This window comes from Haliaeetus albicilla, unplaced genomic scaffold (genome assembly GCF_947461875.1).
Source record: "Haliaeetus albicilla unplaced genomic scaffold, bHalAlb1.1 scaffold_96, whole genome shotgun sequence".
Classification (NCBI taxonomy): domain Eukaryota; kingdom Metazoa; phylum Chordata; class Aves; order Accipitriformes; family Accipitridae; genus Haliaeetus; species Haliaeetus albicilla.
The window spans coordinates 252,573-267,191 of record NW_027212460.1 but is presented as its reverse complement, the minus strand read 5'-3'; the positions used below and the strand labels follow the sequence as shown (position 1 = coordinate 267,191).

At 53.8% G+C, this 14,619-nt stretch overlaps 1 protein-coding gene across 1 annotated transcript; it reads left to right on the top strand.

Annotated features, from left to right (window-relative positions):
- Positions 1-8,604: 8,604 nt before the first annotated feature.
- LOC138684140 (T-cell activation Rho GTPase-activating protein-like) lies at positions 8,605-13,063 on the top strand (the record flags this gene model as incomplete). Its single annotated transcript, XM_069777855.1, has 9 exons — positions 8,605-8,636; positions 9,682-9,795; positions 10,011-10,181; positions 10,555-10,596; positions 11,326-11,392; positions 11,894-11,992; positions 12,226-12,387; positions 12,472-12,581; positions 12,928-13,063. Coding segments are annotated over exons 1-9 (933 nt in total), but the record flags the coding sequence as incomplete, so codon positions are not given.
- Positions 13,064-14,619: the final 1,556 nt, after the last annotated feature.

Sequence of the window (14,619 nt, the reverse complement as noted above, 5' to 3'; positions counted from 1 at the left end):
TGAGCTGATTCATCCTTGTGGAGAATGAAGTCATATATGTAAAAAGTTTTGGCATGTGCTTGACTTACTACCCTGACTTTTTATGATGTTGTGAGTCCAATTCAGAGTGTTTGTCCTCACCTTCAGTGATCTGGATTGGCTGTAGTTGAAGCTGCAAACGAAGGCTGTGGTCAACAGCCTTCTGGACAGTGGAGCTTTTTCTACAAGCGTACCGGTCTGTATGGAAGATGGAAACAACTTTAGCTTTCAAGGTTTTTCTGCATTTTAGTGGAAACTTACAATTCTGAACAAATCCTGTGTGCAAAGGTGGCTGGGTTAAAATCTAAGAGTGACTCCTAGGCACACAAGAACAAGGGGAAGTTTGACAGAAACTGGTCCAAATTCATGCAAGCATTTGGACGAGTTAGCACAATTTTTTTTTTTAATAAACTTGAGGAGATCTTCTTGGCCTCGTTAAGGTATCTTTCAAGGTTGTTAGTTCCTGCAACAGAGAGGTTTCCGTAGTCATCCTGAGCCCTTTCAAGCATGGGATGTTTGGCTGAGCAACATTAATTGAGGAGTGAGGAGTTTGTGGAGTCTGCTACTAATAGATGAGTACTAATAAGGTGATCCAGGAGAATGTAATAGTTTATGAGGTTGCGGGGGGGTATAAAAGAGGTAGGTTTCTGTTTTTAACAAAGGCTGCCAAATGTCAGTGTGTAATTTATGATCATTTCAATAAAGGCTGCTTTTAGATTGAATACAAAGGGGAAACAGGCATGCCTGTGTGGCAGATTTATGCCCGAAGTCCTGTACTTTCAAGTGAAATTTGAGAACAAGTAATTCTTAAACCATATTTACTCTGTCCACTGTAAGTTAGGAGTAAGTAGGTGTGTATCAGGCTGATAAAGGAGAAGTCAGATGCTGTCATCTGATTTTACTGAATGAACCTAGTCTACAGCGTCTCTCTTGGTTCTTCTCCTAGAGACAACCTAGTGCTCTCTTTTTGGCATCTGCATGGAGATACTGTTGCATTTGTTTTTTCCTTGATGGCAATTTTGTTGCCCAGTTGACAGCTTAAGAAAATGTCTTCTCTAAGCAAATTACCTGCAGTTTGCCAAGGGCAGGACTGAGGTTTGTGTGGGAAACCATCTTGGTTGTTGTTCATTGCTGATTTTGTTTGGTGTCAGAGGTCTTTGCTGTGCTGGAGGTCTCAATTTCAGGACAGAGTGACAATTAGAGCAGTCAAAAATTCCCTCCTCCTTTTGAGGTTCCTTGCATGTTGATGCAGCTCCCCAAACGTTTTCCAGAGGCAGCCAGCCATATAATTTGCTGGAACAGCAGTAAGGTAACCTTCCAGGTGCTGTCTGCATTGCTTGTCTTCTCATATCTCTGAGAAGGGATTTGATGGTGGGGAAAAGAAAGCAGACTAGAAGCAGAGAGTACGTGTCATTTTTGTATAGCTTTTTTTCGTTACCGTGGTTCTAGAAGAGGGCAGGGTGTGGTGTGTCCAAGCCAGGGCAGATAAAACGTTAGTACACAAACTTCCTAATTTGTCTTTCCTTCCTGTACAAATAAGCCAGTACTTTATCATGCATGAACACAGCTAATATTGATGAATGGTGAAACCGTGTAGCATGGAGGCAGCAGTGTTCTGGGATTACCATATTCCCCAGTGGATATCTGCAAGTGCTGCAAAAGAAAGAAACAACACGGAGAAAATGTAGGATGTGACTGATGCGCAGTTATCCCACGTGCTGCCGAGCAGAGAGAGTCTGTGACTTCTGTGTCCAGAGGGACTGTTTATTAAGGAGAAAATGTACAATTGTTTTGTGTCTCCTTCAAGTGGCTTGGATTATGCAGCTTTGCGTGCTCACAGCAGCATAATTCCTCTGGGAATGTCCACCCAAGGAGAACCGATGTGGATGTGCAGAGCTCTGAGGTGTCCTGGGAGTTGTGGAGTGGCAGGGCTGCAAGGCAGCAGGAGCATTTCTTTGCTCCCGCATGATGCAGAGGCTGCATGCAGAAACATAATAGCAAATTATAGATCTTTGTGGGTCCCAAGCACCCAAAGGACCTGCTGTTGCGTGTGAGTACCCCAGAAGTGGGCACGTGTGATATAAACCAGAAGTGTAGGGCGTTAGCTCGACAGAACCGCCATTATTTTACGTCCTTGCTTCAGTGGATTCAATGCAGGGAGCAAGCGTTCTCGTTCCGATCGTTCCAATCGTTCCGGTTGCCTACCCCTGCGATCACAGAGCCTGGCCACGAGGTCTCAGCTCCGCTCCACCCTCTGTGTTCCTTTTCAGAGTCAGCATACCAAGCTCCCCTGGTGTTGCTGACGTCTAAAGTTGCAGGTCACGTTGCTTAGGGAGCTACCGCGGAACCAATTCTTGACGTGTGCAGTGTTCCTCCCTGGAGGTTCACCTTCCCTTGAGGGGCGGCGGGGGGACGTGTGTCATACCGACAAGTCACCTCCAGCAATCATTCCACGGGCTGTCGCTGTGCCCGGGAGGCCCGGGGGTCTCTCCCTGCCCTTGGCGGCCATGCCCTGGGCCCAGCTGTTGGGTGTCCCTGGCGCCTGCTCTGCCACTCGGCTCGCAAGGAGAAGCCTGGTGCTGTTCCTCTTCTCTCGGGCCATGGCAGGAACCAAGCGTGCAGCGCAGAGACCGCCCCTATTAGCCGTCCCCTCTCTGCGCCAGAGCTAAAGCCTGTGCGGCCCCACAGCCAAGAGGAGCAGGGACTTGATGTGGCTGGACACAACCCCTTTTCGTGGGGCGTAAGGGGGGTGATTTCGGCAGCCGCAGCCTGGAGGCAAGCCAAAGTGTAACCAGAGCCATAGGCTGGGATGGTGGGTGCCAAGAGCCCGCCACGGAAGTAAGCCAGGCTTTGAGAAACAAGTGCGCGGAGGTGACCCCGGTGTGGTGGAAGCAAAGGTTGGTCGTATTCAGACGTGGACCATTTGGATCCGTGACCAAAGCCCAGCCAGGCAAAGGACAGACAGCTCTTCCAAACTGTCAAAATAGCCCATTGCTGCTATTGCTGTCACATCCCCTTGTCCCACTGAAACCCAGCTGCGCAGCCTTTCTATTAAACACGCGCGTTGGCCGTGTTTATATGGGATGCCAAAGGCGCTTCAGCCATGGGTGAAATTTCCACAGCTCACCTGTGACTTGAACCTTTCTGAGAGTTCTTTGCCTACTTCGGTTTGTGGGAAGATGTTCGGACCTTACCTCAAACCCTGGCAAGTCTCCTTTTCCTTTAGGATTTAGTATTTTGAGTACTGAGAGATTAAGAGAGGTAGTCTCCTTGCCATTTTGTGCGTTGGTGCCAAAATGGATCTGTACCTTCAGACTATGTAAATAAGGGCATGTAGGCCACAGACATTCCTTTGGTTGTGGTGATGCCAGAGGTGAAAGACAGGGGTTTGGTTCCCTCTGCAGGAACTCTGCAGAGATGTAGAGAGCGTGCACGGTTTCCTCACCGTTCCTTACCGAGGCACCAAGGGACACTTGCTACCACACTGTCAGGGGAGGTTTGGACTTGACGTGAGGAGACATTTCTTTGCCAAGAGGGTGGTCACACCCTGAAACAGGCTTCCTGGAGAGGTGGTGGATGCCCCATGCCTGTCAGTGTTGAAGAGGCATTTGGACAATGCCCTTAATACCATGCTTGAACTTTTGGTCAGCCATGAAGCGGTCAGGCAGGAGGACTAGTAGGAACTTGTAGGTCCCTTCCAGCTGAACTATTCTATTCTCATTCAGAATGTGAATAGAGAAGAAGAAATAGTTTTTCCCACTTTGTTGGAATTTGACAGAACGTAAATTAAAGATGCCTTGTCCAAAGTTGCACAGCAGTTTAGCAATTGCATTTCAAAACGGTGTTTTGGCAGTTGAAGAAATGACACTGCCAATAGAGCTGTTTAGGAAAAAAAAGGAGTAGTTTTGCAGAGGATGTGTGAAGGCCTCTAGAAAAACATCTTTAAAGAGCCTGTGGATGTTTCCCATGGAAAGCACTGATTTTGTTTGAAAGCTAAGGCTCTTTCAGCTTGGGCATCTTTTAGTTTTAGAGCAAAAACTTAGTATTTCTCAGAGGAAACAGGAACTCGTACAAATTGAGTTGAATCCTCAGCTTCCTATTTAAAAATGTCTTTAAGGGAAGCGTACCATCAGGCCACAACTGTGCAATGGCATTAGTCCCGAAGTTAATCCCAGATGCATACCAGTTCACAAGGAAGCCACCTACTTGGTTGTCTGAATCATGAAATCTCCCCTGCCATGTAAGGCTCACATTGAATCCCATCCTACCATCACCTTTAACACACTTGTTTTACCCACGCTTTTATGCTTCATAAAATGAGCTTCCATAAGTGTTAGCAACTCCAAGTCAGCACCCATTCTTTTGATAAAAATAACCTGCTACGAGTGTCTGAGCAATCATAGTTAAATTATACCACCACTTCCATACAGTTCTGTAACAATATTCCTCTAGTGGTTCTGATACAACAGAGCTTCTCTATCTAATAGTTAATGGTAACACACTTTGATAAGTAAGGAACACATAGATCAATATACTTTTCCAGGGGAAAATATTTTAAAGACTGTACATTAGTATAAATCAGAAGGCAAAACCCCTCAAAGTCTGGAGGAAGATGCAAAAGTGCTTCTTTGCAAGAGGGTTTTTGTCCACTCTTACTTAAGTCAACTGAAGGGAAGATCTGAATAAAGCCACGGTGCCTTCTCCCACCCGACTCTGGCCATTCACCGAGATCCAGTGCTTAGCGCTGTTCCCAAACAGTTTCCACTGAGACCGGATGAACTGTCAGATGCTACCATGATTTATAAACTTAAGCTCCCAGTCTCTCCTGCCATTTCCACATCCACTTCTTCCCTTTCTGATAAGGCATGAATCATCATCAGAAATCCCTCTCCAGCCCATTAACAACCTAAACATTGCACAGGCTCATGGAAGTACACGGGTGACTATCGTTACATCTGCCTCTGTGTTAGAGGGATCAGCACTGTAAAAATACCTGCAGTCAGCAAATATTCGTGTTGCATTTATGAGCATTTTCATTCCAGTACACACATTATGAAACAATATTATGGTGGTAGGAAGGCTAGGTAGGTATTCCAGCAAGGAAGACTGCTTTGCTGCTATATTAATACCTTATATTATAGTGCAATAATCCTGTGCTCTACAGAGTCTCAGACTGGTTCATTGGAGTGGGGCGGGGGGGAAGTGTATGGCTTTAAACAGCTTGCAGTATTGGGTCAAAAAAGGCACAGATGTTGCAGCAAATCCTTGAAACAACATAAACTCACCATGCTCATCTGAGCCTATCCAAAAAAGTATTCACCGTGGCCAGACCAAGGGTTCTGTGCTGTGCCTGGCTAATTCAACAGCAGGGCACCCTGCGTGGGAGAACCACTAATCCTGAAACGTAGCATTAAAGAAGACGAGACCAAGGCTACAGAGGCTTTTGTGAAACTGAGCATAAGAAAAGAATCATACCTTCCTGAGCCTCAAAAGAATTTCTACAAAATCTTAGATATTTCTGCGATGACTTCAGGAGATAATCTTACAGCAAGTGACTCCTAACAGAATTTTCAGATGCCTTTAGGAATAAGGAAGGACTCTAGTAATCTCTCACCCTCATAGGCAGTCTCGAGAAAGCATATGCCTGAGAAACAGAGGAAAACCAGAGTGAGGAGATGGGGAAGTCGAGAACGTTATTCGCAGTAGCTGCTCTCATTTGACCAGATCAAGACTGGCACAGTGTTAGCAGAGGTACGGAATAGATGTGAAAGCCTCAGACGTTTCTGCCCAGCGGGTAACACTGTGGGATGTAAATGGTAAGACTGCATGCATTTTTTTCGCAACACAGTAAAAAGTGAAGTTAAAAATACCAAATCCACCAGACCAAAAAGCTTCCCATCCTCCTCAAGTTATGAGAGGAAAAAATCCTCTCAGGAGATTGAAAGAGAGGTACTCCATAAACACGCACATCTGTGGTTCCCAAGCCCATGGTTCAAAACTTCTGTCATCAGTTTATTTTCTCCCATGGGTCTTCTCCAATTCAGTAGCTGTCACTCCAGTGAAAACCACAACACAAAGCTGACATTTATTGAAGGTGGGCAGGGCCCCGTGAACTCTACTGTGGCAGTGCAGACAAATCTAAACATCATCTTTACTCACAAATTTCCATTCAGTTCAGTGAAAGCAGAATTGCCTCTGAGGTGTGGGAATAATAAAGAGAAAATTCTCCTTTTGGTTGCACCTAAGAACAGGCTTGCAGAGGCGCTGGTGGGAAGCCTGCTGGAAACCAAGGGGCCGCGTGGGAGTCAGGGAAAGCAGAATATGCTTTCCACCACCTAGAAAAGGAGCATGTGGATGGGGGAGGAGGAGCGAGCAAGAGAGGAGGAGCTGAGACTTTGCCAGAAGAAATAGGAGGGCCCCATGGTGCTGACCGCCCAGGAGTGCTCCGGGATGTCACGGGGAGGCTGGCACGCTGGTTCGAAGCACAGACCGCTTGCCCCTGCTCCTTTTCCATGCGGGCACCAGGACACGGTAAAGCAAAACCCAGGCAAGGTCAAGCTGGACTTGAGTGGCACGAGTGAAAGGGACAGGTGCCCGAGCGATCTTCTCTTCTGTCCTGCCAGTCAGAGGTAGGGGTGCGTAACCGAAAAAGCCGGTCGAAGAAACTCTCTGAGGCTCGATTTTGGAGTTTTAGAAAGCAGGCATTCTTTATTGCAGCGCTGGATGCACGGGGGATCGTTCTGCCTATCGTGCATACCGTTACCTACAGCAAGGCAAGCTTATATTGTTCTAATCATATACTTATTTATGTTATCCTTGACATAGTGTCCGCCCTTTGGGCACGCGCAGTGTGGCTCATCTCTTTTTCCTAGTTAGCTGGCCTTGGCAGGTTTTAATGGCTGGATGCACCAATGTCTGTCCCAACGGCAGGTGGGGGACAGGGCTCTGCCCTTCGTGAGACCCCCAGCCCCTGGAGTGGTGACTGGAAGAGGGGTAGGTCAAAGGACCCTGATGGGAGCCCTGCAGGGCCTCATCCATTGGACTGACGGGCACCTTCCCTTGTCACACAGAGCATCTCATGGGCTGGAAAAGGGATGCTCTGGAGAGCTTCTGGCAAATCTCTGGAGAAGAGCTTCTCCCCGCCTCTCTCCCAGGGGCTTTCTCGGCTCTGGTGCCCTTCCCAAGGACAGCCCCACAGGTGGGTGCAGCCAGCATGGCAGGAAAGAACAGGCAGCAGCCACAGCAGTCAGCACGGCGGGAAAGCCAAGGATAAAGCCTTATCACCCAAGTGGGATAAAGCCTTAATAACCAAGTGTGCTGCTCCTCGGACAGGAGTATTCCTGCCTAAGCTCACCACACTTTTCCTGCATTTCCCTGTGGCTTTCGGCAGGATATGAATGGCTCTTCAGTGCCGGTGGTCGCTCCCCTCTTTCAGTAACAATTGCAAATTTTCTTCCTGTTGGACCCGCCTCAGTTCCAGTCTCTTGGGGATTGAAAGCTGGCACAGCATGGGTGCCAGAGACGTTCCCACAGCTTGGCTGGTGTCCACAAGGAGGAGTCTGTCTTTAGCCACGATGGTCATTTGCAGGGAAAACAGCTTGTTGTATTGACCAGGACCCTACACGGACAACAGAAGAGCAGGGATGCGGCCATTTGCCACAAGTCCAGTGGAGCAGGCTGCTCAAACACAGCCCACGGTGACTTTCTGTGCTGCTGGGCCTGTGGGGACAAAGGATTAAGCCTGAATTACCTACATGAAATAGAGCTATCGCTAGCCTCGTGCAACGGCACCCAGGAGCTGGTCCTGAAAACCACCAATCCAGGACACGGAAAGCTTTTAACCGCTGTGGCTATTCTGGAATAGACTGTGCCGTGTGCATCCATTTCTATTAGCAACGCTTCTCCTGCAGCCCAAAAGGAGTTTGAGAGCTTGCTTATGGCTAAAGGGGGTTGGTGGCCTCGGGCGGTGGCTGAGGCTTGGGGCTTGCATTGTCCATGACCAGCTATGATCACAGAGTGAGAGAGGAAAGACTTTCCCTGGGGAAGAGGCACCAGGGAGTGGTTGAGGTGGAGGAAGACTTCACCACGGTTTTGCTTGTAGGTGGAAAGTTCTGGATCAGAGAGGAATTCTACATCTTCCGTAGCATGGCACAAGTAGAGTCTTCTGTTGGTACCAAGTAGAGGCAGAATGTCAGGCAAAGTGGCTCATTGAATGGGAGTGATCTGGGGAAATTTACTTGGCTATTAAAAGCCCCATTGCTCTAGCAGTTGAATCTTTTTTCTCTAGTCCTTTTTTTTTTGGAAGGGGGTGGCAGGAGGGGCATGGATAATTTATCGTCATACCTACAAAAACAGGCATTGTAGCAGTCAAGATGGAATACGCCTTTCTCACGTACCTTTTCTTTTTTGAACATGGTGAATTCAATCTGCTGATCAGTAGCCCACTGAGTTCAATAGACGCCTTGGATTTTTATCCTTCGGCTCAAGAGCTAGACCCAACCTCCTGTCGTTGGTGTTAGCGCAATTAATACAGATAATCTGCTATCTTCTACCTAATAATCTAGGCTACATACTACCTAACGATCTATGCGAGAGTACAACCCGATCCAACGTTACACGTAACATCAGCACTGTGAAGAGCTGTGACATTCAAATGAAAAAGGAGACATTTTGAACACCTTTTAAGAGCTTGCAGGAATACAAAGGGGAAGCACTGTATAAATAATACCCAAACCAATATGGATTTTCCTCCTAAATTTCTGAACCTCCTGTGACAAGTGATGGCCTATCAAAGTGCATGTCTGCCACCCCTGCACGGCACCACGCGGGACCTGTTCACATTCCCTGGTCTGGGAGATGGGGCAGAGCGGACCCTCCGGCAGCTTGTGGCACACAACCGGGAGGAGAGGCTCACGTGCCGGAGGGTCCTGCTGTCAACCCGGGGGATCTTGACAGGCTGGAGAAAGGGGCTGACGGGAACCTCCTGTAGTTCCCCAAGGGGAAGAGCAAAGTTCTGGAGACCTGGGGACGAAGAAGCCCTTGTGCCAGTAAATGCTGGGGGTCACCCAGCTGGAAAGCAGCTGTGCAGACACCTGGGGTGATGGTGGACGCCAAGTGGACCGATTTCGAGCCAGAAAAGTGCCCCTGGGGCAAAGGCGGCTCACTGCCTCCTGGGCTGCAGTAGGCAAAGCGTTGGCAAGAGGTGGAGGGAGACGGTCCTTCCCCTCTGCTGGGTCCGTCCAGCCCGCCCGGGGCTCCCCAGTGCCAGGTAGAGACGGCCATACTGGAGAGAACTCTCGCCCCGGTGCCCCTCCCACTTTCCGTTGGGCTCAGAATGTTGGTCCGTTGGGCTCGGAATGTTGGTCAGTTGGAGCCCACAGCCACCAGAGACAGCAGCACGGAGCTGTGCTGGCACGCAGGAGCGCTGGGAGGAGGCAGGATCTGGCCGAGCAGCACCTCGCCGGCACCGGCACCTCGCCTCCCATCCCCGCTGTCGCCGACTGGCCCGCGTCCTTGGTCCACGGCGAGGGTCCTCCTCTCCCGGGCAGGATGGGCCAGGCCAACTGCTGCTGCGGCTCCAGGTGGGCTCTCCCTGTGCCTTGGGGGCACGGCCGGGACCCGCGGCAGCGGCCTTTCTCATGCCTGCCGCTCTCTGCTCTGCAGGGAGGCTCTCACCGACGCCGAGCCGGTGCTGAGCGCGGACGTGTGGCTGACCCGGGGCCGCAAGAGGAGCGAGAGACGCCTTCTCCTCCTCCAGGAGGAACTGGTGATCGCCAAGTTGCAGTAAGACCCTCAGAGCCCAGCTGCCTTTCCCCCAGCCCTGGCCCTGGCCCTGGGGCAGGGACACCCCGGCACCAGCCCCAGGCCCCAGGACCGTGGTGCTGGATGCACTCATTGATGTCCGTCCCAAGGGCAGGTGGGGGACGGGGGTCTGCCCTGGGGGACCCCCAGGAGGCCACCTCTAGCTCACCGCCTGCCTCTGCTTTCTGCAGACGCGGCACCAGCGTGCGCCCACAGCTCCGCCTGGCCCTGGACCAGCTGTGGGTGCTGAGCGGTGGACAGGAGGTGGCGGGGGAGGAAAAAGAGGAGGAGGAAGGCAGCGATGAGGACAGGACCTCCATCATCCTTATCTGGCCCACTGGCTCCTGCGTTGCCGCTTTCGGGTGAGTCGTGGTGCCACGTCCCATGGCCGGGCAGGAGAGGTTCCCAACCGTGCCCACGCCATCCTGTGAACGGCCTCTGCCCTGCATGCAGAGCCTGGGCAGGGAGCGGGAAGCATGCCGGCAGGGAGGGATGGGGGCGTTGCCAGGTCCTGCATCCCCTGGTGCCCTTTGGGTCCCCAGAAGAAAAGGGCAAAAGCAGCTGCTCTGGCAGGACACGGGGAGCCAGGGCTTGGGCAGCGTCTCTGTCCTGCCCCGCGGGGCTTCGTCCTGCCCCTGTGTCCTTCCCCACGGGGCAGGGCTGCGCAGGCGCCCGCCTCTGCCCACGGGCTGGGGGGCAGCGGGGCCTGACGCTGGTTCTCCTCTCTTTCTGCAGCTCCCAGGCACTGAAGGAGCTGTGGGTGGGCACACTGCTGGGGTAAGCCGGGGAGGATGCTGCAGGCGCAGCCGGGTGGGGGAACACAGCTCCCCAGCTGGGGAGAGGTGCCCTCACGGCTGCGGGTAGCTCTCGGGCAGAGCTGCCTCACAGGAGAGAAGGGGCAGCTTGGGGCTCAGCTAGCTCTCTCCCTGTCCCTTGCCGGTGCACAGGACACCAGGAGGAGCAAAGAGAGCCCGCGTGACCCGTCTCCCCTCCCTCAGACCCCTGGAGAAGGAGCTGAGCCGCCGCCACGCCGTGAGTGTCTCTCCGGTCTGGGCTCTGTCCCCGAGCCCTGGTCCTCCAGCCGAGCAGCAGAGGCATCGCTGCTCACCTTCCTCCGCTCCTTCTCTCTTGCCCAGTGGAGGACATTCAGCGCCAGGAGCCTGGAGAGGCTGATGGAGGACCAGGCCGAGGTGAGAAGGGCTGCCTTTCACCCGCCTCTGGCTGTGCCGGCGTCTGCGGCCAGCGGGGTGAGCTTGTAAGGCAGAGATGGAGGGAGGGAGCGTCCCCCGGTGCCACTCGGGGAGCGTAGAGGGTTGGGGAGGCACCAGGCATGCCAGCACATCCTCGCTGGCGGCGCTGGGGGGAAACCTGCCGTGTGGGGCAGAGAGCCCAGGAGGGCAGAGGGTCCCAGCTCTGCCGCGCTCAGGCTGCTGGTGCCGGGTGGCAGCTTGCCGGTGGCCCTTTCTGCTGCGGGGCTGCTCTCTAAGCGCAGCCTGCTTCTTGCAGGATCATCCCAAGCAAGGGCCACCGACAGCCCCGTCTATCAAAGCTGGGGGACTTTGCCGCTCACCAGGTGAGTTCTGGAAAGAAACGCATTGTCCTGCAAATGGTTGAGCTGTGCTCACTTGTCCCTTGAGTGTCGCCGTGCAGGTGCGGCACCCTAAGGGAGGACGTCACCTGGACGAGCAAGGACACCCGCTGGGCAGCAGCCGCTGGACGTGGTTCCGCGGGGACCCAGAGCCTCTCCTGCTGCCCACAGCTTGGAGGAGGGCAGGGCGAGGGCTGGGACAGGTTGTCCCGGTGGCACGCCAGCTCTCAGGAGCCTCCGAGCTGGAGCCGCTGAGCTGGAGCTGTGGTTCCAGCTGCTGGCTCCCTGCCCATCCTGCCGCACCGCTCAGCACCGTGCTGCAGGCAGGGCAGGCTCCGGGAGTGCTGGCCCGGCTGTCTCCATTGACGCGCTCTTGCTCCGTTTTCCTTTTCAGAAGGAGGGAACAGCATCAGCAGCAGGAGGAGGAGGAGGAGGATGGGGCTGCCCTGGCCCTTTGCTCTGCAGAGGACCCCAGCCGCTGCCCAGGCGCCAGGGCAGGCGGGCTCCAGCTGCAGCAGGGCGCTCTTTGGCCAGCCCCTGGCAGCCCTCTGTGGGGAGGATGGCTCCCTGCCCCAGTCCATCCAGGTAAACCAGCCTGGGCAGGGGGTCCCCAGCCCTCCCTCCGGCTGCTCCAGAGGGGAGGTGGGTGTCCCCAGGAGCTCCGGGGATGGGGGATTGGGCCCTTCACCCCCAGAAGATGCTTCTGGTGCCAGCCCCCTTTGCAGGGGGAAAGGAGCAGGATCTGGGGCAGTGCTTTGGTCACTGCTGTTGGAAGGCAGCTTTTCAGCCAAGCAGCTGTTCTCCTGCCCCTCTTGCAGGAGATGCTGGCTGTCCTGCACAAGGAAGGACCGTCGACAGAAGGGATATTCCGAAGAGCTGCCGGTGGGACAGAGTTTCGTGAGCTGCGGGAGGCCCTGGACCACGGTGCGGATGTCGACCTGGGCAGCCAGCCTGCGCTGCTGCTGGCCGTCATCTTGAAGGTGAGCGCTTCTGACCTGCAGCTGGAAGAGCTCCTGCCTGGCCTGGAGTGTTCAGAGGCTCACCTGGAGCCCCTGGCATTGCAGGACTTCCTCCGAAGCATCCCCGCCAAGCTCCTCGTGACAGACCTCTATGAGGACTGGATGGCAGCGATGCAGAAGAGCGGCAAGGAGGAGAAAGTTGAAGAGCTGAAAGCGTAAGTGTGGGCAGCAGCCTGCCTGTTGAGGAGGGCCTGGTAGAGGCCTGGGACTTGCCTGAAAAGGGACGGTCTCCTTAAAAAGCTGTGTCTTCTGACAGCTTGCTTTTGCTGGGGTGAGCTTAGATTTTGGGGGAAAGGGCATGGACAGGGAGCCTTCCCTTGCCTGGGCTTGGGTGAAATGAGGAGCTGGGAAGCAAGGCCGTGCTTCCTTCCTGAAGCGCAGGAGCACTGACCGCTGGCTGAGAGCACCCGGAAAGCCGCGCAACCCCCCTGCGTTGGGCAAGCTTTGGGGACGGCTGTGGGCAGCATCTTCTCTATTAACGTTGAGTTCCTGTTCCCTCAGGGTGGCCGAGAAGTTGCCTGGAGCCAATCTCCTCCTCCTCAAGCGGCTGCTGGCCCTCCTCCAGCACATCGGCCACAACGTCTCCAGCAGCAGAATGACCGCCAGCAACCTGGCCATCTGCCTTGGGCCAAATCTGCTGAGCCCACCTAACGAGGACCTGCTCCCCCTCGAGGCCATGCTGGCTGTGACCGAGAAGGTGCGCTGTACTGAGCAGCCGGCTGCAGCCTTGCCGGCCCATCCGAGCTTGGCTGCTCAGAGGTCCCTGGCTGCCTCCTCTCTTGAGCAAATGCCGGTGGGGTAGCTGCCTGCAAGAGCAGCCCCACAACCACAGCCGCCTGCGCAGAGGCAAGGGTCGGGAGTGGGAAAGGCTGCGTGATACATTTTCAGGCACCTGGGTTGAGCCCGGGGGTTTGATGTGTGCAGGTGAACGTGCTGGTGGCGTTTCTCATTGAAAACTGCGGTGACATCTTTGTGGAGGAGATGGCTGGCCGCTCCTGTCCATCAGCCGGGGAGTCGCCAGCACCCATGGACAGAGCCACAGGTACGAGGAGGAACTGAGGGCTGTCCCAGGCTGGGGCTTGGGGTACCAGAAACCTCAACGTCAAGAAGACAGCTGGTGTAGGGCTTTGGGTGGGTTTTGCTTTAGGTGTGCTTTACTTCCAAGGAGTCACTTTGCTGCGTGTGCTTTTCCTTTCTAGACCTGCATTTGGAAGAGCAAAGTGGCCCTGCAGGCAGAGCAGACAAGGACCACCAGGCAGAGGCCTTGCTGCACACACCACCCGCCTCTCTGCTGGACGTCCTCAAAGAAGCTGGGGGAGACGCGGTGGTGGAGTCCGAAACGGCAGAGGTATGGCAGCTCCATCAGGAGCTACCCTCCTACCCGAGACACGGTATCCCCGTGTTTGTTGAGCTGCCAGAAACAAACCGAGTGTCACACACCCGTGTGAACCCTGTGTTCCAAAGTGAGGCCCTTGGAAGAAAGGGCTAATGCAAACCAGCCAAAGGGATCTTCTCTGTAGGGCTAAGGCAGCATTTTGCCAAACAGTCACCTGCTACTCCAGGGTGTCCCTTGCCACCTGCTGACTCTGACATTTCTGTTGTAGGCACCCGTTGCTTTGGCTGCAACCACCCCAGGGACCACAGTAGACTCCCTGGGATGCACAGAAGGACTAAAGAGCGTTTCAGAGGAAAGAAGGTAAAATGAGTCAGCTTTGGGTAAATCAAGAACTGATTCTAGTTGATCCTGGCTTTACCTACCTAATCATACTGTGGGATGGAAAGGTTTGCAGGCTCCCCCCAGGAAAAGGAAAACAGAAAGAAAAGAAAGAGAAAACAGGCCTGGGCAGAGGAGAAGGAATGCCAACGAGAAAAGAAAAGAAGGAAGAGAGAAAGTGATGGGGACTTAAAAGAAGCAGGAAGGTCCAGCAGGTCAAGAAGCCCAGGTGTGTACCAGGCTCTGCTGCCCATCTTTCCCAACTCTCAGCGCTGCTCCAAGTCAGTCCGACTCGCTGGTGAGGGACTGTGCTGCGCAGGGCTTGGAAATAACTCCATGGCCGCTCCCCAGGGGCTCCCCATCGAGCCCTGCTGCGTGGCACAGGGGCCCTGTGCATCTGTGCACGCACGCAGGTCTCTAAGGGCATTACCCATGGGGATAAGGCGCCAGAGCCGTCCCCTGGTTGATGCCAGCCACAG